General features: G+C 49.0%; 1 protein-coding gene across 1 annotated transcript in view; it reads left to right on the forward strand.

Annotated features, from left to right (window-relative positions):
* Positions 1-24181, forward strand: part of Rnf213 (ring finger protein 213) — an 89430-nt gene that overhangs the window by 59709 nt on the left and 5540 nt on the right. Inside the window, exons 44-64 of the mRNA XM_051181693.1 lie at positions 108-290; positions 1384-1553; positions 1647-1746; positions 3307-3418; positions 4050-4260; positions 4455-4645; positions 5682-5804; positions 6866-6976; positions 7765-8007; positions 8662-8743; positions 9412-9446; positions 10454-10548; positions 11949-12108; positions 12768-12936; positions 17419-17510; positions 17927-18178; positions 20270-20402; positions 20630-20713; positions 21374-21554; positions 21769-21970; positions 23694-23771. Coding sequence (XP_051037650.1) covers positions 108-290; positions 1384-1553; positions 1647-1746; positions 3307-3418; positions 4050-4260; positions 4455-4645; positions 5682-5804; positions 6866-6976; positions 7765-8007; positions 8662-8743; positions 9412-9446; positions 10454-10548; positions 11949-12108; positions 12768-12936; positions 17419-17510; positions 17927-18178; positions 20270-20402; positions 20630-20713; positions 21374-21554; positions 21769-21970; positions 23694-23771 — 3007 coding nt within the window. The remainder of the gene's footprint in view (positions 1-107; positions 291-1383; positions 1554-1646; positions 1747-3306; positions 3419-4049; positions 4261-4454; positions 4646-5681; positions 5805-6865; positions 6977-7764; positions 8008-8661; positions 8744-9411; positions 9447-10453; positions 10549-11948; positions 12109-12767; positions 12937-17418; positions 17511-17926; positions 18179-20269; positions 20403-20629; positions 20714-21373; positions 21555-21768; positions 21971-23693; positions 23772-24181) is intronic.

Consider the following 24181-nt stretch of genomic DNA (forward strand, 5'->3'; position numbering starts at 1 on the left):
GTGAGAGCGAGCCGGAGAGTCTTTTCTGACTGCGATGGGGTAGGAGGGCCTGCTCCTCGAAGCGCCATTCAGCTCTGGAGTTGATTGACTTCTTGGGTTCTACCTAGGTTTGGTATTCATCCATGCCACATCTGCCTGGGAGACGCAAAGGACCCTGTCTGCCTGCCTTGTGATCATGTATATTGCCTAGTCTGCATCAAAACCTGGCTCATCCCGGGACAAATGATATGTCCCCGCTGCCTAACTGAGTTGTCAGACAAATTCTCGCCAACTGTTTCTCAGGAGCACCGGTAAAACAGCCTTCGTCTTAACGCTTCCTTCCTCTTCTGCCCAATGCAGTCTTAGGAGATGCCAGCCCTTCCCACCGTCAGCTTCCCCTGGCTGTAAGGGCTGGCTTCAGAGAACGTTCATAAGCAATCCCAGAAACTAGCCCTCCTGGACATCAAAATTCCTTTGTAAAATAAGACGGGCACAGACACGGACCCAGCAAACTTAGGGGGCATAACGTCCTTGAAAGACCAAGCACCTAAGTGCAGCGTGGCACCCTTTAGTGGGAAGGGCTGGAGTAATGCTGGGGATGGAACCCAGGGACTCACGAAGGCCGTCCCACCGCTCATCCGGACCGTGCCCATCATCTGCCCTCTTCATATGTATGTGTGTTCACGTGGATGGGTGTTTGTGTGTCCAGAGGTCAACGTCAGAGTGTCTTCCTTCAACACTCTCTACCTTGTCTTTTGGGACAGGCGGCACTTTACTAACCCTGGAGTTCATCTCTGCCTGGCTGACCAGCCAATGAGCTCTAGGGACCCCCCCCCCACCGCCGCTTCCCTCACACCCCTACTGCTGAGAGAGATTCTAAGTGCAAGGCAGGTCCTTTAGGAGGGCATCGTCTGTCCAGGCCCTCATCTGTCCTCTTGATGTGTGAGTGCAGCCTTGTTCTCTGACTGAGGATGGGGGCAGATCTCACCCAGCTATCAGGAGATGCAGAAGCGGAACCCCCCCCCCCAAGGCTCGATGAGCCTCAGTAGCCCGGACCCTGCTCCCTTATTTTCCCCATACTTAGGGCCTTCAATGGTGCAAACATTTGACAGTGTTCCTAGAAGCAGTCTTGACACCGTTATAGTTGGAAGATCAGTTTTGATTGTAAATTTATTGTATAAATTCATTGTAAATTTATCCAATTCGTTGATTTAAAAAAAAAAAAAAAAGGTGGAGGTAGCTTAGTTTTAATCCTGACAACTAGGAGACTAACAGAAAAATAGCCGTGAGTTCGAGGCCAAATAAACCTTAAGACAAAACTGTGCAAATATCACTCTGCCGGGGAGGAGTGGGAACATGGTGGTCTCACAAGTCTTTTGTCACACTCTGCCTGCCACCCCCTAGGAAAGCCATTGAGAAGCACGCCCAGTTCCGGCACATGTGTAACAGCTTCTTCGTGGACCTGGTCTCCACCATGTGCTTCAAAGACGACACCCCTCCTCAGGAGAGCGTGATTGACAGCCTGCTGTCCTTACTCTTCATACAAAAGGAGCTGCTGAGAGATGCTTCCCAAAGTGAGTGGCTTCCTTCCCAAAAATGTACAGATCGGGTTTCAACTGGGCTCTGTGCCAAGGCATGAGCTACAGCCCCCTTCTCTCTGGCTGCAGAGCACCGGGAACACACAAAGTCTCTGTCTCCGTTTGGCGATGTTGTCGACAAGACTCCTGTCACCCGCTCAGTGGTACTGAAACTGCTTCTCAAGTACAGGTCAGTAACCCCCCTCCATCTGGAGTTTTGCTTCCCTTTGCTTCTCCATGGCTCTGTCTTAGCTGCACCCTGGCTGGGAGCTCACCTACAGTCCAGAGAAGCTGCTTCTGTGTGAGCATGCCCAGTTCACTTGAAGGTTGTGTACTTACAGTTTCCTGAGTATGGCCCGGCAGCAAGTAAAACTTAGCAAGAAGCCATGGTGAGCTTCTGGCCCCAGCTCCTGCCACCCACCCTTGTGACACACGACTGTCCCCCACTTTCCGTGCTAGGGTGTTCTGCATGTCTGTGTTCTACTGAACGTGGGCTCCGTCAGGTGGAGCAGGACACACCCTGCCCTCTGTGTGCTGAGCCAGAGCTGAAGCTCTCCAAGTGTCTAGAATTCTATCAAGGCACTTCCTGCCTCTTGGGGTGCCTGCAGCGGCATTACATAAGGGGTGCCGGGGACATTTTGGAGTCACAGTCCTGGTTTCCTTCACTGATGAATGCATGGAGTTGTTGAAAGTACAAGATTCCCTCACTAGCTTTCCTAAACTGTGACCCATAAGACATGACTTAACACTATTCTGTGGGGAACAGAGATGCTCATGGGTACCGGCAGCAAAGCGACCTTAGAGTCACGTGGAGTTGCCGAGTTGGGAACCAGCTGCTTGTTTCAGGTTAGGCTATCTGGGCCTCGAAGAGCAACTACAGGAGCACAGAACAGGGCCCACTGGCATTTTCTTGAAGACAGAGTGATCCTGTCACAGTTCAATACTATTGTATTTGCTGCCAGTTTATATATTTAAGTGAGAATTTAAATTTTAGATAACTTGTATCCTCCACTTGTAAGATTTGAAATTCTTTCTGAGCAGATCCCTGGTGACATTAATGACCATATTATGGGGCATTTTCCCCAGTGCGTTCTATAATAAAAAATATAATAATAGCGCAAAGATTTTCCAAATGACCAGTGCTTGGTGTCACAAAATCATGTGTGCCCTGTGGTGATGTTTGTTCATGATCTAACAAAGCTTGCCTGAAGATCAGAGTGCAAAGCTAGCCACAGCCACAGATGCCAGGCAGTGATGGTTCACAACTTTAATCCCAGCACTCAGGAGACAATGGCAGATGGATCTCTCTGAGTTCAAGGCCACCTTGGGCTACCTGCCCACCTGGGCTAGATGAATCAGTCTAAAAGAGAAACCAAACTCATACCTTTAGTCCCAGCACTAGGAGGTGGAGATGGGGGAATTGGCTGGGTGGAGAGAGGAAGATGGGGGGGGGGGGAAGAGGAGTGAGAAGGGCAGTTTGGAGGTGCAATCAGAGGACACAATCGCCCCTTGGGTCTGAGCATTGGTAGAGGTGAGAACTCTCTAGTGGCTTTGCCTCTCTGGTCTTCAGCTTTAACCCCAATATCTGTCTCTGGGTTTTTATTATTCCTGTTACAGTACCTCATTCCCCAAAATCCAGGGGCTAGGGATGAAGTTTGGTAGATTGCTTGTTTGGATGGAGTCTGTGGGGATGGGTGATGGGTATTCCTGTAAACTGACATAAGCAGGAACAATTCATCTCTTCCCACAGCTTCCATGAAGTAAAGGATTACATCCAGAACTACTTGACCCAGTTAGAGAACAAAGCATTCCCAGAAGAGGATAAGACAGAACTGTACCTGCTGTTCATCAACTGCCTGGAGGTACGATCGCTGTCCCTGCATTTCTTTTGAAAACTGTAAACCCTGAGGTTCACACAGTGAGAACATTTCTGAAGACTAACAGGGTGTGCCACTGTAGTCAGTACAATGAGGAGGTACTTGGTCCTGTGTGATTCCCATCCGCAGTTCCTATGTAGTCATGAGTTTCCTGATGGTGCTCAGTACTTCCTGTCCCTCAGAGGTCACTGTAAGTGATGTCCAAGCTGCCTTCATTCTGTAAGTGACTCTGATGTCTGCACAGCCGAGTTCCCAGCAATGCATTTCTCAGACAGTGATGCATGCATTGCCACTGACGCCAACAAACGAAAGCACCACGGTCTGGAATACAGCATAGCACAGGGTTGGCAGTGGCTGAATTCAGCTCACCGCTGTGGACACTCTCTATCATCCTCATATTAATTACCCATTTCCCTTGTAAGTTTGCCTGCCCTCATCCTTCTTGCTCTTACATAGAAAGGAATGCCAGTCTTCCATGATTCCCAAAAATGCACACTACTGCTTTCCATGACACGGTCTTTCCATGACTGTACACAGACGTGCTGTGGCAATTGTCAGAGGCAGGGGCTCGCTGACAGTGACTAATGCAATGATCTCCGTGTCCTCCCTCCCTCAGGACTCAGTCCATGAGAAGGCGAGTGCTGGTTGTAGAAGTCACAAGCAGCGCCTGGGAGAGGAAAGTCATTTCCTTAGCACGTACACCCTCGAAAGGCGAGGCCAAGAGCCTGCCAGCACATCTTCCGTGGAGTACCTGCAGGGGGTGGCCAGAGTGCGCCTCTGCCTTGACTTGGCTGCTGACTTCCTCTCAGAGCTTCAGGAAGGCTCAGGCAAGTCTCCTCCTCAGAGAGCCTCTAACTCAGAAGCCTGGGGACTGTGGGAACCCTGCTCTTAGGACACGGCTGTCCTCTTCCCCTTTCTTTCACCGGGGGTTTGTAAAGGACAGGCTACGGCCTCTGCTGGTTTTGTGTCCTAGAGAAGAGGTGTGGTCACTGTGTCCCCTGCTCTCCCCCCAATCTCACAGAACTGGATGGAGATAAGCAGCGCTTCCTGAAGCGTGTTGAGCAGCTCTGCACCCGTGTGGAGAATGACTGGCACCGTGTGTACCTGGTGAGGAAACTCACCAGCCAGCTTGGGATGGAATCTGTGCAGAGCTTCTGCAGGAAGGGCCATCCATGCCAGTGGGTGTTCCCCAGGGGTGTCACCGAACAGCAGGTGAGGGGCAGGGTGTTGGGCACCAAGGACATGCCTCTTACAGCCCTGCTTACACCATACTCTGGCTGGACTTGGGGTGAAGCTCAGGGTGCTGCCCACCTGAGCCCTCCCCTATCCAGCTGGGAAATGGGCCTTTGCCCCTGTTTCATCATGAGTTAAACCACCCCGCCACAGGAGATATGTATGTGCATGCATGCGTGTGAGTGTGTGTGTATGTGTGCGTGCGTGCATGTGTGTGTGAGTGTGTGTGCGTGTGAGTGTGTGTGCGTGCATGTGTGTGAGTGTGTGTACAAGTGTGCATGCGTGTGAGTGAGCGTGTGCATGTGTGCATGCGTGTGAGTGTGTGCATGTGTGTGTGAGTGTGTGCATGTGTGTGAGTGTGCACGCGTTGTGCTGTGAGTGTGTGTGCGTGTGTGCATGTGTGCATGCGTGTGAGTGCGTGTGTGCATGTGTACATGTGTGCATGCATGTGAAGTTCTGATGTGTTCGTTTGCATTTTATTTACGTTTGTTTTCTTTTTTTATCTAGCTGAATACATGGAAGGTAAATGAGTGTTTCTGCCCTGCGTCCTTTCTGCCTCTGGCGGGTGGAAAAGCACAGGAAGGCAGAAACGAGCAATGGCTGAGACACCAGGGTTTTTTAAGACCTCACTCCAGCACCCACCCTGGTTCTTACTGTCCTGGGATTGTAAATTAGTGGCAGTAACAACCCAAGCATTTCATTATCCTTTCTTCATTATCACCATCATAACCATCACTACTGGGGCTTAGAAGCGACAAACTTTTTGTCACCTGGGCTCGATACTGTGCTGTAAGTGGAGACAGCAAGCAGCTACAAAGTCAGTACAGGCCCTCCCCAGGATTCCATTCCATAGAAGACACAGATAACTCACAAAGACAGCCAGTCAGAGATCCCTGCTCATCCACCTGCAAGTCTCAGAGGACAGCTTGGCGCCTTTGTCTGTCTAGAGTTCTTGTCAAAGTATCCCTCATTTTTTCCCTACTGTGACTGACGCCCTGTACTACTGGGATTGCAGTGTGACGACCAAGGCCAGATGGACCGATACCTGGTACATGGTGATGAGTACAAGGCTCTTCGTGATGCAGTGGGCAAAGCTGTGCTCAAGTCTCAGACCCTTGACATTGGGACTGCTCTGATGGTAAGATGCGTCTGGGCTTCTCTCTGGTACCAGGAGATGCTCCCTGGAGGGCTGCTTCTTCCCGTACAAACATCAGCTGAGTGGCCCCTAGTGACACTGTACTAGAAAGCAGGTGTGTGTGCCTCCTGCCCTACACAGGGAACTGATGGCTGGAACAGGGGTAATGACACTTGGGCTGGCCTGTCATAACTGAGACCATGGTGAGAAGCTGCTCCATGCTCACTGAGACCCCTCACGAATCCTCTGTACCGCCATGGCTCACACATGGTCCTGACTCTTCTGACCACGAGGCCAAGGCTTTAGAACTCCAACCTTGAAACCGTTGTGGCTGTCTTCCTGTTGGAGTGCCTGCTCTCTCTGTCTCTGTCACTGTGCTGGGAAGAGAACATAGACACTCTGTCTCTGCATAGACATGTTTCTTTTTCTGTTTTTTTTTTTTTTTTTTCTTTTTCTAAGTATAAGTCCCATTTTATTTTTCCAAGGTGTGTTTTTTTCTTCTGTCTTCATGAAGTCATCTATATACACGGGCTTTGGTGGAGGTCGTGGTGCAGCACCAGCAGGTCTAAATAGTGGCGGGGGTGTTGGTGCTTCCGGGCTTCACGAGATCGATTCCTGACTACTTTGCTATGAGTAGCACAGCTCATAGAGCTTGGGAAGCACATGAGCGTCGAGGAGACTGGCTTCAGTCACGTCCCTGACAGCAGCGGCCTCTACGATGTTCCGAATGACGAACTTCTTAATGGCCTCGTCCTTGGGCACGCACCGGGTGCAGTTCGTGCAGCAAATTGGCCGCACATGGTCGCGGCCCTTTTTGGCAGGTCCATTGCTTCTTCTTTTTTGGTCATCTTGGAGCCAAGACCCCAAAGAGCAGGACATGTTTCTAACAGTAGAAAGTAGTCCCCAAGACAGATGCTGGGTGTCTAGCAGTGTATGTGAAACTTGGAACCCCCAAACTGTGGCCAGGAGATGCCTCTCCCCTCCTCAGACACATGGCTCAGGGTCAAGGGTCTGAGAAGAGCCATGCAGCCCCCCAATCTCACTTGGTGTCCTTGCTCCTGCAGGCCTGCAGAGGCCCCAAAGCCCAGCAGACGGTCTACTTACTGCTGGCCTTGTACAGAGAGGTGGCTTCTTTGTACCGTTCTCAAAATGCCAACTTCCATCCGAAAGCAGAGGTGAGCAGCACCACACGGCAGGGCTTGTGTCCACAGCCTTATCTCTTAGAAGGATTTCTGAATTAAAGTCACAAACACAGGTTATGCCCGTAATTCTCTGTCTGTGATAGAGGTTTTCAACCTTACTAGATGGAAGATCTATTTTCACTTTAGCCCAGAGCTTGCAGAACTACAACCAAAATTTAGTCCAAGGCTATAAGATAGCATGGGGCCGTTTCCGTGTGAGGTCTCTTCTCCAAAGAAATGGTCTCAATGGCTGATTGTTCGGCGGCATTTACCTTGACATTTGGTCCTAAAATGTGAACTAGTAAAGCATGTTGGGTATGTGCATACCGCACAGCATCTCGGAGCATGTGTGTTTTTTTGTGTTTGTTGGGTTTTGGGGGGAGGGGTTTGTTTTTGTCTTTTCGAGAGAGGGTTTCTCTGTGCCTTTAGAGCCTGTCCTGGAACTTGCTCTGTAGACCAGGCTGCTGGTACTAAAGGCATGGGCCACCACCGCCCAGCTCTGCTTTTGTTTTTGAGACAAGGTCTTGCTGTACATATGCAGTCCTGGCTGGCCTCAAACTCATGATGCTCCCTCCTCTGTCTTCCAAGTTTACATCACCACACCCATGTGCAACGTTTGGATTGGTTTTTGCTTTTTGATACAGGGTATCATGTAGTTTGGGCTAGTCTTATACTTTTGATTCTCTTATCCCTACCTCCCAAATGCTCGGCCATGCACCACTATGGCCAGCCCTACAATGTTGTTTTGAAACCCATTAATGTTAAAATATTTTTCTCATCAGCAATGCGAGGCTATGAACAAATTCATCGAGGAGAGCAAGATCCTTTCTGATCCTAACATTGGACACTTTGCGAAATCGCTTGTGAATAATGCTCTGCCCCTGCTGCGGATTAGGTCTGCTAACAGCAGCCTGGAAGGAACCGTGATTGAAATGGCCATCCATGCTGCAATCGTATTCCTGTGTGGACAAAACGAAGTCTTGGGGCCCCTGAGGGCCTTGGCCTTCCATCCAGCCACAATGGCAGTAAGATCACTTCAGTTTTCCCTCTCCCTGTGAAGACCAAACCTGCAGACTTGGGAACCATTAAACCTATTTCTTTTCTTATTTTAATCCATCTGCCTACAGTGGTGAAAACCCAGAATGCCCTTTGCTGTGCTACAGACTCCTGAGCATTGTATCAGTCAGGCTTAGGCTGCTGTATGTGATACAGCCTGGGAAGTCCACACTGGCGAGGCTGAGAACCCCATAGCTGCTTAGTTCACGAGGCCTCTGTAGTCCCATCCTGACACTGGAGGACTCCTGGAGAGAGACACCGATGTCAGTGATGGACGGCAAGAGCAGCACTAGGAATAAGAACTCACCAGTAGTATACAAACAGTAGATGAGCTTGACAGCACCATGGCAAAGCAAATAGGAAATAGCAAAGCGTTTCCCTAGGAAAGCTGCTTATATGGGACGGTGCCACTTCAAATAACCTGGTTACAAAAATCCCTCATAGGTATGCCCAGCACTTTATCTCTTAGCTGATCAGACTGACAGCCAAGATCACCTAGGTAGGCATCCATCCCCTGGCAGATAGTTTGAAGGCTGAGAAGTCCGGGCCCCGTTTGCTCTGGCCTCTGGCTGTAAGGCCACGCAGTCACACTTACCATGACTTGTGTGATCTCGGTCTTTCAGAATGCTTTTCTTCCAACAATGCCTGAAGACCTGCTGGTTCAAGCCAGGACTTGGGCGGGCCTGGAAAGAGTCTCCTGGTACAGTAAGTGCTGGCATCGCATTCCTCTGTAAGCAGCAGGTTGTGCTTGGGGTCCCCAGTTGCATTTGGTGGCTTGCAGGGCAAGCTTTACAGGACCCATGATCTGCTTGCCATGTGGTCCTAATGCACGTACATCTGAGTCCAGGCCAAGGGCCCTGGAAATACACTTTCAGGAACATGCCATTATGCAGAAGAGAGGACTTGAACCACAATGAAATGCATAGAAAAGACAGGGACACAACAGTTTTGACCCAGAGATAGCTCTTGATATATACAGGGCTGGAAGGCAAGTCATGTGGCCCAAGGCTTTGTGTGGATTCTGCTGTTGCTTTGAGTAAATAATCTTGTAAATTACTGTTAAGGTTGTGCCAGATAACAATAATAAATCCAAAGAAAAGAAAGGAGGGAAATACTATCCATCATGCTGCCAAGTTAACTGTATGTGAATCGGTAATCTAATTTCTCTTGGCTTTCTGAAATTAAGTTCAGACATTTTTCACTAACCATACACATTTGTAACACAAGGCATACGTCAAACAGTGACTCATAATCTACCAGGCAGCTCAGTTCCTAGGGAGGTGCTGAGCCTATGTCATCCTTGGTCAGGATCGGGGGGATAGAATGTGGGCCACAGTGGCCAACGTGTGTCCTATTTTTTTTTTTTTTAACAGATTGTCCCAATGGCCACCCATGCTCTGTAGGAGAGGTGAGTTTTGGTGTTCCCCCAGTGCTGAGTAGAGGGGAGCATGAAACCTTGGCCTTTGGTGAAACACAGGCTTGTTCTGAGACCACTCAGGGTATTTTGAATGCGTGCTAACGGTGCCGAGGGTTATCCCAGGGTTTATCCAGGGTTCTTCCAGGTAGCATCATGGGCATTCTCCACCGGAGGCCTGCTCCATGCCTCTCAGGACAGGCAGTAAGCATGCTACAGTGACATGTGTTCATTAGAAACTGAGACCTGGAAGGAAAATCCTGAGGCAGATGCTTTGCCTTTTCTGAGATTCATGTGCTTTCTTGTCAGTGAAATGAGGTAGAAAGAGGTTCTTCCCTGGGTTCCTTTGAACTGCGAAGTTCTACAGTCTGGAGGTCAGTGGCCGCTTTGATGTGCCGTGGGACCTGTGATCCAGTATAGGGGCACACCATCCAACTTTTTTTGGATTTTGTTTGGTGTTTTAAGACAGGGTTTCTCTGTGTGGCCCTGGCTGTCCTGAAACTCACTTTGTAGATCAGGCTGGCCTTGAACTCACAGAGATCCTGCTGCCTCTGCCTCCAGGGTGCTGGGATTAAAGGTGTGCACCACCACGGCCCCTATCTAACTTTGTAAAAGGGGACCTTGGGAATAATAAATATCATGGTTAGAATTTTTTTAAAAAAATAAAAATCTCTCATGTTTAAAAAAAAAAATAAGACTGGGAGCAAGTAACCCCATGTTTTTTGGTGTTCGTTAGTGAAGCCCCAAGATGAGCACACACATACAAGGAAGGAATAAAGAGCTGGGTATAAGAAAGCAAAATGTGCTTCAGGTTTTCCTGTCAGCTATCAGTCAATTTGGGATTCAAACCTATGCCTGCTTTCTATAAATGTTTGCACTTGCCCACTATTAGCATGCTTAGGGTAAGTGCCTGCCCTGCATACACAGAGTGACTGCCCGAGGTAGAGCAGGGCCACTGCACAGCTGCACTCATGCATAAGACATCATTGCATTCCCTCTAGTGCGGCTTGCCAATGCAGCAGAGCTTCTGTCCGGACTGTCATGCTCAGATTGGCGGCATCAATCACAAGCCACATGAGGGCTTCCATCTTATCAGGTATATAAGTTTCTGACCCTTCCCCCCTTCACTCCCCAGTAATAAGCCCTGGGCTTCAGGACTGTCCCAAATCTTTCCTACACTGTCACTGACTTGTGCCAAAGACCATGGCATACATCTGGATCTATGTATGTCATGCTGGGCGCCAGTGCCAAGGACCGTGTCATCAGGAAACCATAAGGTACCGTCACTGGTCTTAGACACAGACTGGCCTGCATGTTCATACTTGCTGATACAGACATGTTCTGTGGGGTCCTTGGGCTTACCCTTGGAGAAGTATGTCTCCTATAAAGAGATGTGCTGGTTCAGGACAGTAGGTCCAACACACTGAAACAGTATCTGCCTACCTCAGCTGCCTCACGCTTGTAAACTATCTCTCTCAGCTCTCTCTCCTCCCTACCCTCCTGGGGTCTGGGGTTTTGTTTGTTAGCTTTGTTTTTTTAAACATAGGATCTCATACTTGACTGTCCTGGTCTCGCTATGTGCCCCGAGGCTGGCTCAGCCTCCTGAGTGCTAGGATTAGAGGGGCATGCCGCCACACCCGGCTTGTTTTTCCTTTTTCAAGATGTGAGGAAAATGAAGGACACATAACCAGGCTTGTCAAATACTGCCATGCGCTGGTCTGTGTGAGGGGTGAGTTTTAAGATACCCACACCTCATCCTAAGACCCTTCATAAAAGTTGTCCCTTGTATAAGAGGGCACAGTAATTAAAGAGAATGACAAGTCTTTCCCATATGTTTGGAATCTTCTAGATTGTCCTCAGAGCCTGCCACAGCTTGGGTGCTGTATAAATAAATACTTGTTCCACTGCATGGCTAGGGTAACGGAGGCAAGAAAGCAAAGCTGTCCTGGTTTGTGTTTGCAGTTGCTTGGCTTTGATCCCGCCGTTCTGACACAGTGCAGCTGGGCAATCCCTAGGACTGGTTGGCGGGGCCTGATGCAGTACACACGTTCTGGTGCAGTCAAAGCTTGCAATGTTCCGGCTGCTTATTTATCCCTCAAGGCCTGGCAGGATGTCCTCCTCATGCAATATCTTTGCAAATGAATGCACACACTGCTACATTCCCACCTACTACATATGATGCGAAATGTTCTGCCAGACCTTGGATCCTAGTTTATGGTTCGGAATGTGAGAAGAATGTGAAAAATGCATACAAACTCCAGCTTCCCAGAGTCGACGCATGTGTCTGTTCTTACGCCTTCTCAGGGCAGCAGTAGCCATTTCCTGTGACCAGCACTGGCTGCTTAGGCAGGCATCCTAGGCCTAGGAGGACTTTTAATGCTGTTTCCTCAGAGCATGGAACCCTATCTCCAAGGCCTGGGGGTCTGAAATGCGCTCCCTTAGCTAGGAAGAGCAGCCTCTCTCGATATTTACCTTGTCTTTTCTCTTCCTTTCTAGAAATAATGAGGACAGAACACAGACTGGCCACGTGCTGGGCTACCCGAAGCCCAATGTTGCGGAAGTGGCATCTGATCGAGGGATATCCCCAGTGGTCTTCATTCTCAGCCGGCTACTCACTCACTTGGCTATGCTTATGGGAGCCACTCAGGATCCCCAGGTACCTGTGATAAACTGCTACGCAGAGGAAGGACCTACTGTTGTTTCCTGTGGGCCCTTTCGTCTTAAGCCTGTTCACCCGTGTCTGCGAAGCATGAGTGGGTTGTTGGTACCCAATCTGCCAAGTGATGGAAACCTAACATCTCCTGACCTTTTCCGCCACCACAAGGAATGAGATGGAGTACTTCTCAGATTGTACACAATCCACTTCTTATTTTCCCAGACAGTGTCTCACTCTGTAAACCCTGGCTGTCCTGGAACTCACTCTATAGACCAGGCTGGCCTCAGACTCAGAGACCCGCCTGCCTCTGCCTCCTGAGTGCTGGGATTAAAGGCGTGCACTGCCACCACACAGTATTTTTCATTTTTTTTAATTAATATTTTTTCATAGTGCTCCAGAGGTCAGAGTTCTATTACTGAATGATAACTAGTCCACTTTTTTTTTTTTAATTATACCAACTAATTTTCTGTATTAATGAGACTAGATGTTACCTGTACAGACATGTAAGGGCCAGATCCACTTTCAGAGTGCAGTGTGGGGAGGCTAAGATCATCCGTGCTGCCTCTCCCTCATATTAACACTAGTCAAGAGGACAGGTAAGTTCACGGCCGGGGGCATCGACTCTCCGACAGTACCACTGCCTGCTTTGTTACTCCCAGGCCCTGATCTGTATCGTTAAGCCTGGGGTCCAGGACCCTCAGGGCTTCCTGCAGCAGCACATCCAGAGAAACTTGGAACAGCTAACCAAGATGCTGGGCAGGAGTGCAGATGAGACCATCCACGTGGTCCACCTCGTCTTCTGCAGTCTGCTCAAGGAGCACCACCAGAGTAAGCAGAGGGGACAAGGCTGAGCCAGGCTGAGGAGTCCCCTCCCATGACTCCCGAGGGAGGGAAACTAAACTTGAGCTAAGCATGGTAACCTGTAATGCTAGTACTTAAGAAGCTGACACAGGGGTATTGTTGTGAGTTCAAGGCCAGTATTGGGGGTCACAGTAAAATCCTTTTACGAATAAAAATAGAGGGGATGGGAGGAAAAAGCATGAACTCTCACGGGGTGAAGAGGTTGCTCTCTTCCCACCCCCCTCCACCCACATACCTAACAGGGACCTCTGACTTTCGCTTCTTGGGACTGTTTACACACAAGTGCAAACAAGCCTGTTGTCTGAAGCAGGTGATGTGTGTCCAGGGATGTACTATCTCTGCTCTTACTAAAACTTCTGTCCAGGGATGTACTATCTCTGGTCTTAGTAAAAAAAAAAAAAAAAAAAAAAATGAGGTGTATACTAGCCCCACAGGGACAGTGGACTGCCTCCATGTTCACAGCTCGCTCAAGAAGAAACGATTTGTTCGCTGAGCTGACCTTTCTGTCCTAGTGTCCAGGAGAGGTAATAGATGTCACTGAACACGATGTTACCAAGTGTGACTTTCTTGTTCTGGCGGTTTGTTGGGGTCTTTGCGTAACGGCTCTGGCTGTTCTGGAACTCACTTGTAGACCTGGCTGGCCTCAACCTCAGGGAGCACCTACTCATCACTGTGACGACAAGTGTGTGTTCATTTCGTTAGGGTGGGCGTGCACGTCTGCCTCAGTGTGTGCAAATGTCAGAGAACAACTTTTGGTGTTAGCTCTCTCCGCCCACTTTATTGAAAGAAGGTGTCTCTTGCAGCTGGTGCTGCTTCGCATATCCACGGCCAGCTGGCCTGTGAGCTTCCAGGTGGTTCTCATTCACTTCTTGAAGTACCTAAACTACAGGTGCAAGCCACCACAGCAGGGTTCCTGTGGGTCCTGGGATAGAACTCAGGTTGTCGGGCTTACATAGCAAGCGCTTTTACCCGCCAAACCCACCTTCTAGTAATAACAATTAAAAAGTGTCTCCTGCAAGCAGAGGACTCAGTTCTCCAGGGCCTTCCTCCCCAGTCAGCATAACAAGGCATCACTATTTAGTAAGACCTTGTGGCATTGAGAGCCGATTGTTTTGGCGTTGTTTCACATAAATGGGGGAGTCCTAGAAGCCTGCCACTTTCTCAGATTCTGTACCACCTTCGTGCATCCTGCCTGCTCTGTCTGCAGGCCTTGGGGGAGCAGTTGGAGTCGCTGATGGTGGCACTAGCCACTGCTACTGCTCCTGGGCTTGTGGTCTTTTTTTTTTTTTTTTTTTTTTTTCTTATTTTACATATCAATCCCAGTTCCCTGTCCCTCCCTCCCTCTCATGCCCCCCCCCACCCTCCCATCCCATTCCCCTATCACATTCCACATGTAGGGTGATGCCTTCCAGGAGGGATCAACAAAATCTGTCAAGTCATTTGGAGTAGGCCCTCCCTCCTGCCTCTAGGCTAAGGGAGTATCCCTCCATGGGGAATGTGCTCCCAAAGTCCTTTTGTGCACCAGGGACACATCCTGGTTCCAGAAGGCCTAGACTGCCCAGGCCTTCTAACTGAGACCCATGTTCATGGGGTCTGAGTCGGTTCAATGCTGGTTTCCCAGCTATCAGTCTGGGGGTCCATTAGCTCCCCCTTGTTCAGGTCAGCTTTCTCCGTGGGTGTATGTAGCCTGGTCTTGTCCTCCCTCTCTGCATCTGGATTCCAATTCAGCTCAGTGTTTAGCTGTGGGTGTCTGCTTCTGTTTCCATCAGCCACTAGATGAGGGCTCTATGATGGTGGATAAGTTAGTCATCAATCTCATTATCAGGGAGGGGCATTTAAGGTAACCTTTCCACTGTTGCTCAGATTGTTAGTTGGGGTCATCCTTGTAGGTCTCTGAACATTTCTCTAGAGTCAGTTTTCTCTTCAAACCTATAATGGTTCCGTCTATTATGGTATCTCTCTCTCTCTCTTCTCTCGTCTATTCCTCCCCTGACTCAATCTTCCTAGTCCCAAGTGCTTTCCTCTCCTCCCCTTCTCTTTCTCCTAGCTCCCTCTCCACTCACTGCCCCCCACTCCCAATATGCTCAGGAGATCTTGTTCCTTTCCCCTTCTGTGAGGGACCTTGTATGAATCTCTTAGGTTCCTCCTTGTATCCTAGTTTCTCTGGCTGTGTGAATTATAGGCTGGTGATCCTTTTCTCTAAGTCTAAAATCCATATATGAGCGAGTACATACCATGTTCCTCTTTTTGTGACTGGGTTACCTCACTCAGGATGGTTTCTTCAAGTTCCATCCATTTGCCTGCGAATTTCAAGATTCCATTGCTTTTTTCCCCCTCCCACCGAGTAGTACTCCATTGTGTAAATGTGCCACATCTTTATCCATTCTTCAATTAAGGAGCATCTAAGTTGCTTCCAAGTTCTTGATATTACAAATAATGCTGCTATGAACATAGTTGAACAGATGTCTTTGTTGCATGGATGGGGATCATTTGGGTATATGCCTAAGAGGGGGATTGCCGGGTCCTGTGGTAGACTGATTCCCATTTTCCTGATCTCCAAAATGGCTGTACAAGTTTGCACTCCCACCAGCAGTGGAAGAGTGTTCCCCTTTCTCCACATCCTCTCCAGCATGAGTTGTCATTGGTGTTTCTAATTTTAGCCATTCTGGCAGGAGTAAGATGGTATCTCAGAGTTGTTTTGATTTGCATTTCCCTGATAGCTAAGGATGTTGAGCACTTTCTTAAGTGTCTTTCAGCCTTTTTTATTTCCTCTATTGAGAATTCTCTCTTCAGTTCTGTACCCCATTTTTAATAGGGTTATTTGGTGTTTTGGTGACTAGTTTCTTGAGTTCTTTGTATGTTTTGGAGATAAGCCCTGTGTCAGATTTAGGGTTGGTGAAGATCTTTTCCCAGTCTGTGGGCTGCCATTTGGTCTTGCCAACAATGTCCTTTGTCTTACAGAAGCTTCTCCATTTGAGGAGATCCCATTTATTAATTGTTTCTCTCAGTGTCTCTGCTACTGGTGTTATTATGTTCAGGAAGTGGTCTCCTGTACCATTTTGTTCAAGGGTACCTCCCACTTTCTCTTCTGAGAGGTTCAGTGTGGCTGGATTGATGTTGAGATCTTTGATCCATTTGGACTTGAGTTTTGTGCATGGTGATAGACATGGGTCTATCTGCAGTCTTCTACATACCATATCCAATTGTGCTAGCAACAGAGAAAACAAGATACTCAATGACAAAGCCAGATTTTCACAATACGTATCTACAAATCCAGCCCTACAGAAAGTTCTGGAAGGAAAACTCCAACCCAAGGAAGTTAACTACTCTCACAAAGACATAAGCAATAGATAATCCCACTTCACCAGAACCCAAGGGTAAAGCAGGACAAATATATTCACAATACCACCACCACCAACAAATCTAAAACAAACAAGAATTAACAATCAATGGCCCTTACTTTCCCTCAACATTAATGGTCTTAACTCACCTATAAAAAGACACAGGCTAACAGAATGGATACGAAGACAGAATCCATCCTTCTGCTGCATACAAGAAACACATCTAAGCTTCAAAGCAGACATTACTTCAGGGTAAAGGGTTGGGAAAAGATCTTCCAATTAAATGGACCCAAGAAGCAAGCAAGTATAGCTATCCTAATATCTAACAAGTTAGACTTCAAACCAAAATCAATCAAAAGAGATGAAGAAGGTCATTTCATATTCATCACAGGAGAAAGCCATCACTACAAAGTCTCAATTCTGAACATCTATGCCCCAAGTACAAAGGCACCCACATTTGTAAAAGAAATGCTACTAAAACTCAAAGCTCACATAAAACCTCACACACTCATAGTGGGAGACTTCAATATCCCCTCTCACCACTAGACAAGACCACCAGTCAGAAACTTAACAAAGAAACATAAGAACTAACATAAGTTATGTCCCAATTGGGTTTAACAGACATCTATAGAACATTCCATCCAAACACAAAAGAATATACCTTCTTTTCAGAACCACATGGAACCTTCTTTAAAATCGACCACATACTCGGCAACATAACAAACCTCAACAGATACAAAAAAAAAAAAAAAACTGGAATAGTCCCCTGTATCTTATCAGACCACCATGCTTTAAAGTTGGAATTCAACAACAACACAAATCGCAGAAACCCTACAAACTGGGCTTGTGATTCTAAGTTGTGTCTTTAGTACTTTTCTTTAGAATGGCTTTGTGGTGGAACCCTGGGCTCAGAGGAATTGTCTGAGGTTCAGGTGTCATCACAAAGGTGGTATCAGCAGATGATTGCATCGGGGACAATTAGGGTACTTAGGAAGGAAGTTAGTGCGCCACATAGAACTTCCCATGGGCACTTATTTCACGCTGACTATATGCAGGCTGCTGTGGCTCTTATTCTAAGGCAACCCACATCCTCTTATTTTATTTGTAGGGGCGTCAAATTTTAATGCAGAATTGTCAACCAAAGGATCCAGAAACAACTGGGAGAAGCATTTTGAAGCCCTTCTCCTACCTGAGTTGGAGGTGAGCTGTGAAAGTCACTTAGCGGCTCTCGGCTCTCTAGGATAGGAGCTGGAGCCTCCCACACGTCTGCTGAGCAATCGTTGCCCATCGTCCCTGGGGAGGGGCTGCAGGACCTCTACTAAGCCTCAGATTTCAGTGTCCTCAACCTACAGCTTGTTTATCATCACTTTAGATACAGGGTATGAGGGCACGAAGCAGACATGCTTCCCTATAGTGGGACTCGGGAGATGAAGAAGCCTCTTCGTCCCTCTGTACACAGAGAGGCAAAACCCTACAGCAACGTCCTTTGGGGTTATACCAGAAACCAGCAAGGGGACAGGCAAGATAAGGAGGACAGCCACAGTGCAGTTACTCGGTGTCCCAGCCTATGTGTAGCGGTGCCTGTTCAAGAATTCTGTATCATTTTCTTCACCCAGCATCTTGACAGAACTTTGCCAGCTGTAAATGCTCTTATCAGCCAAGATGAGCGCATCAGCTCCAACCTTGTGGCCAGGATCATATATGGGGACCCAGCTACCTTCCTGCCCCACTTGCCCCGGCAAAGCGTGGTCCACTGCTCGAAGATCTGGAGCTGCAGGAGGAAGATCACGCTGGAATACCTGCAGCATATCGTGGATCAGAAAAATGGCGAGGAAACTGTGCCCGTCCTCTGGCACTTCCTCCACAAGGTAAGGGGTCTCCTGGGCGACCCTGCTTTCTCTGTGCAGATGATTCCCTCTGTTGAGAATTCCTAGGGCTGGAGCCCTGAGCAGCTGCCAGTGCGGTGGCTCTAACAGAATACTGTTAGCAGGAGGTCTTCAGCCCTTGCTTGCAGTCTCAGGCAGGCTGAAGTGCAGTCTCGGGTGGAATACATGTGTGTTGGTCCGTGGCCATCTGAAGAGAGCTTGAGGGCCAGGGCGCTACCCGTCTTCTCAGCAACAAAAGAAAAGGTGTAGGTCTGACGCCGTGTCTCTTCCTCTTGGCTTGGAGCAGGAGGCCATCTACAGTGCCTGCTGACTGCAGATGTTACCAAAAATGTGAGAACTTCCTCCCAACCTTTAGACCTTGCAGGTGTAGAGGGCACAGTTGGGAATGCAAATCGAAGCAGGCTGGAGAGCTCTGAGACAATCCTGTCTAAGACCCAGAGACCCACAGTTCCTATTGGAGCCCTCGTCCACAGTGCTTTCTCCCTGAGGACAAGTGTTTGCAGCTAGCACAGTCATTCTCAAACTTGTGGTGTTCACAGAAGTAACCCCCTCCTGTCAATGCTGCGACTTCTCTCGGGTCGTTTCCCTTGGCTGAGGAAGCTTGGGTCTGAGGCTTTGGAACAGTAGCCACTGCTAACGGCCTGGTCTCTTGCTTTCAGTAGCTTCTCACGCCATCAGTCACGTGGGCACAAGAACCTAGTTCTTTCTCTTATCTTTATAACTTTAATAATCAAGATCATTAGATGTGATAATGTACGCACTAAGGGGTTCCGTGTGACATTTCTACGTATGGACCGAGAACACGGTCACATGATCCAAGCACTGACTTTCTGCCACATGGAACCCACTGAGATGGTCACTGGAGGCCAGTGGGGTAGAAGAGTGATTTCCCACACATGTAATATGTGGTTCTTATCTTTTTGTATCTGACTTAATCCACTGACTATAGTGACCTCTTGGGGCTGGAGAGATGGCTCAGCTGTTAAGAGCACCGGCTGGTGACCTCCAACCAACCATATCCATTCTTCTGCAGACGGCAGGATTTTATTCCTCTTATGCTCTGGGGCTGAGTGTCCTGCCTTTGTGACAGGCACCACACATCTCTGCCCACTCACCAGCTGACGGGCACCGAGGCTGAAAGTGTCTTAGCTGTTGTCCCTGAAGGCACAGAAATCGTGGGTGTGCTTCTGTGACTGGTCTACTCATCTCCTTTCCTTTGAGTGCATAACCAGAAGAAAGGCCTAGACTCTGTGCTAATTAATGCTCTTTGCCGTGATAGCTGTTCTAATTTACACTCAGCTAGCAAAGCTAATCCCTTTCCTCCACCCCTTGGCCAGCGTTTGTCACGTTTTTCTTCACTCGACTTCTGACTGGGGTGAGATGGTGTCCCAGTGCAGCTCTGATCGGTCTCTCTCTGATAACTGATGTTACGGGGCATTTCTCCATATACTTGTTGGCCATCGTATTTCTTTTTAAGAAGTATCTTTTCAGATCATTTGGCCGTTGTTAATGGATTGTTCGGTTTGTTTTTTCGTTCCTCACATACTCTACACCTGACCCTTTTTAAGGCAAATGGCAAATCTTTCCTTCTGTTCTGTAGGCTGTCTTGACTCCACTGACTGCTTCCTTTGCTGAACACAAGGCTCCCAGTCTGGAAGAACCACACTTGTCAGTTGGCTCTTTTGGAACCCTGCCCAGAAACTGCTCTTCACTACATGTTTCCAAACGTCTCCTTCCGGCAGTTTGGGCCTTGCGTTTAGTATTTGACCCATCTTGAATTGATTTTTTTTTTTTAAACTGGACGAGACAGGGTTCAGTCTTCAGGGTGGCTCTGTCCCATTGGATTTTGGCACGTAGACTTGGCTCTGGATAGGTTTGGCTGTGTGTACAACAGGTACTTACAGAAAGAATGGGGTGGCCCTTTGCCTGTTTCTAAAGTCTAGGGTGCATCACCATGTAAAGGGGACATGGACCGAGTTAGATCAGCAGCATCAGTCCCCCAAGCACCCACAAAGTGTCTGTGTCCGGCAAAGAAGAGGTGCCGCTACTAAACCATCCACTTCCTTTCTGCAGGAGGCAGAGCTGAGGCTGGTCAAATCCCTGCCTGAGATCTTGGCCCTGCAAAGATATCTGGTAAAACGATTCCAGAACGTTTCAGAAGCAGAGTACAGTTCCATCAGAGGTTTTATTAGCAGCCACCATTCAGGTATGACTCTGCCCAAGCTCTAAAAAGGACCGTCTGATTTTAACGGAGGAAGGGACAAGGGTTCAGTAACAGGTGCTGTGTGCCTTAAGCATGAGGCGAGGAGACACGGGTTCCAGCTAGCTGGGCTGCGTCAGGGAAACAGTTGGTTCCATCAAGAGCTTGCACCAAGTGGGTCGGAGCTTGGCTGTGTTGTTGCCGTGGCTCTTACCAAATGATTTACTCAACAGATGGGCTGAGAAAGCAGTTATACGACCGAATCGCTGTCTTTCTGTCCACATGGAACGCGCTGAGGCACTCACTGGAGACCAACGGTAAGTGTCCCCCTCCCAGCGGAGTGCCACAGGAGATGAAGCACACACTGCTCTGAATGAAGCTCAGCTCTGCCCGTCACACCACCAGCACCATGCGAGCTCTCTAGGTGTCTTCAGATGGAGGCTGTCTTAGTTAGGGTGACTGTTGCTGTGATTGGACAGCATGATCAAAGGCAAGTCGGGGAGGGAAGGGTTAATATGGCTCATTTGAAGTCAGGACAGGAACTCAAGCAGGGCAGGAACCTGGAGGCAGGAGCTGGTTCTGGGATCATGCTTCCCACTGCTAGCTTAGCCTGCTTTCTGTTAGAACCCAGGGCAGCCCGCCCAGGAATGGTACCACCCACAGTAGGCTGGGTCCTCCGCGTTAATCACTGATTAAGAAAATGCCCTACAGCTGGATCTTAAGGAGACATTTTTCTCAATTGAGGCTCCAGCCTCTGGATTCTAGCTAGTGTCAAGCTGACATAGAGGAGCCAGTACAGAGAAGTATGAAATTGGATTTCCAGAGAGCTGAGATCACTGAAAACATGTCAGCATGTCTGTTACAGGCAAGACCTTAAAAGCAGGTCCCTGCTCTGTGTGAGTGGGTGAGACCGCGTCTGTGAGCCTCTTCACGGGGCACGGCTTACCTGGCTGCTAAGGAATAACTGTCATTTCCAGGTGAGATCAAGCTACCAAAAGATTACTGCAGCTCCGACCTGGATCTGGATGCTGAATTTGAGGTCCTCCTTCCACGGCGACGGGGCCTAGGCCTCTGTTCCACGGCCTTAGTCAGCTACTTGATTAGCCTGCACAATCAAATGATCAACAAGGTGCAGAGCTTCTCTGAGGAAAACAGCAGGTGTGTGCACAAGCCGGAAGACCTTGGAGCTTGTCCAGCCCTGGGCTCCTGAGTCCCTGCCAACCCCGGCTCTTCCATGGCGGGCCCTCCCATAGCCACTCACTCCAGAGTCCTCCACAGACATGCAGCTTTCACCTGCTCAGACCACAGAAGCTGGAACAAGAGTGTCCCCATGTGTCTGCTCTCGGTATCAATCCTGTGTCTTGTCCCTCAGCTTTTCGGTAGATACCTCTGAGGTTGCTGACGTGCACGTCATCAGCTACGAGGTGGAAAGGGACCTGACTCCCCTGATCCTCTCCAACTGCCAGTACCAAGTGCAGCAAGGCGGAGAGACCTCACAAGAGTTTGACCTGGAGAAGATCCAGCGGCAGATCAGCAGCCGATTCCTCCAGGGCAAGCCCAGGCTGACCCTCAAGGTGGGCTGAACCTCTGCTAGTGATGCGCTTAGTGTGTCTGTCGTGTGTAGGGGACTCTTCGTGTGTTTGGAGGAAACCAGAGTGCACTGTGCTACCCAAAAGTCTCATCTGGGTCAATTCCTTGCCACTCTGGCATGCATGGCCACAGTGTCCTGGAACTTTGATGCTTTTAGTTGTAGATCTCAGCTTGTGATAGTTATGCCTGGAGGTGTACCACCACCAAATAGTGTCCGGAAGTGTACTGCCAAATGGCATCTGGCAGCAGACGGTCCTTCTGATCCCGGTCCCTGTAGAATAGCTCTTAACAAACTATGGCAAGCTAAATTTTGTTAGACAAATGAGTAAAAGGAGCCTTGTGGAATTGCTGGGACCGCAGGGCTACCCGCAGGAAATGCACAAGCAGGGCGGGCGCCAAGCGGCTCTGTGCGAATACAAAGTGCGGAAATGGGCAAAAAATGAGAAGCAGGCCCGCTGTGGAGGCAAAGGAGTTGTAGGGCAGAGGCAAATGTTCCAAAGCTGTGGTGAGTCTACCTGGTTAGGCAAGGGACCCTGCCTGTTGGGGATGGTGGGGGAGGGAAGGGGAGCGGTGTCTGCTGCCTGAGTGAAACCCAGGTCCTGTGAAAATCCCAATCCCGCTTCTGACACCAGATATTGCAGTTAAATAAGGATCAGGATAAACAAATAGGCCGAATAGATGTTTATTCAGGGAGAAATAACTTACAACCTAGACAGATGAACACCAGCAAGTTCCATTGGATGCTCTCCTCTCCGTAACCCGCCAGCAAGAGAGTGTTCCCCGGCTCCTCCCCAGACCTCCTTCCACAGGTCACTTCTGCCCCTGACTCCACCCCCCAATGGGCATGGTCAGTGCCATAGAAGGAGACAAAGTGAATATCCCACTACACCTGACTGTGGAGGTTTTAAGATCTTTGGTACCAACATCTGCACCTCAGTTCCCCAGAGGCAGCCTCTGGCCTCAGTGAACGTAGTGTTTAGTTTTTCTGTCATAGTTAACAGACCAAAATGAACTCTGCCGTTGTCGCCCTGGTCCTCAACATTCTATGCCTAGGTACCAGTGTGCCTTCTGTGTGTTAACTGCCATAGCCTGTCATTTTAGTCACCTATCCTGCTGCCCCCTGGATCCCTCTCTGTTACGGACGTCCTGCATGGCCTCCCTTCACTTGGCACAGAAGGGCCTGTGGTCTGGCTCCAGCGTATAGATGTCCAGTTACCTTAACCTCTCACACGCTTGAGTCCTGCCACCCATGGCAGAGCCACATCTGTTCCTTCACATGGAGAGCGGGTGACCCTTCCAGTCCTGATACATTGCATGTAGATTTATTTATTTGTTTCCAAAGACATCCACAAGTTTATCGCATAGCCTACAGACAGGCTGTGACTTGGAGCCCCATAGCCATTTATCATTCACTCTGACTGCGCTGCTGTCCAGAAAAGTGACTTCCTTGTCCGAGGTCTCTACTTACAAGTTGTTGAAGAGCTGGTAAATGAGCTGTCCTACACCTGTTCCTCCCGGTGTCCCGTGCATACTGGGTGTCTTCAGTAGACACCCTGCGGCAACGCCGCCTTTCCCAGGAATCTCAGTGTCTTCAGTAGACACCCTGCGGCAATGCCGCCTTTCCCAGGAATGCGCTGGGTCCCGCCGATGAGTTTCTGAGGGTCTACTTTGGGTTTCATCTCTAAGAACCTTTCTTCCTTAATTTAGGGGATACCCACCTTGGTATACAGACATGACTGGAACTACGAACATCTCTTCACGAACATCAAGAACAGAATGGCACAGGTGCCCTTAACAACCCTTGTCATGGGTGGGAGGCTCTAGCCACTGCAGATAGCTCCAGACTCGCCCTGTGGCTGCTGTGAGCACTGTTGTCTCGGTGTCCTTTGGAGAACCTTGAGACTCCTGTAAGCCCAAGCTTTCTACGCAGAGAAGCGAGACAGCAGTCCACCAAACTTTGTTGTACAGTTTAAACACACATCCTGTGGAGCAGGTTTCTTAGTAACATCACAGCTGTGTACACTGAGAGGTCTTAAAGGTGCCCCTGCTCTTAGCAAGCCTGGGAGGGAGCTGAATGGCTGTGTCTGTCTCCTCACAGGGTTGGGTTTTTTGGGGAGGGGCGTTGAGACAGGGTTTCTTTGTGTAGCCCCGACAGTACTGGAAATAGCACTGTAGACCAAGCTAGCCTCAAGTTC

This window comes from Phodopus roborovskii, unplaced genomic scaffold, assembly GCF_943737965.1.
Source record: "Phodopus roborovskii unplaced genomic scaffold, PHOROB, whole genome shotgun sequence".
Taxonomy (NCBI): domain Eukaryota; kingdom Metazoa; phylum Chordata; class Mammalia; order Rodentia; family Cricetidae; genus Phodopus; species Phodopus roborovskii.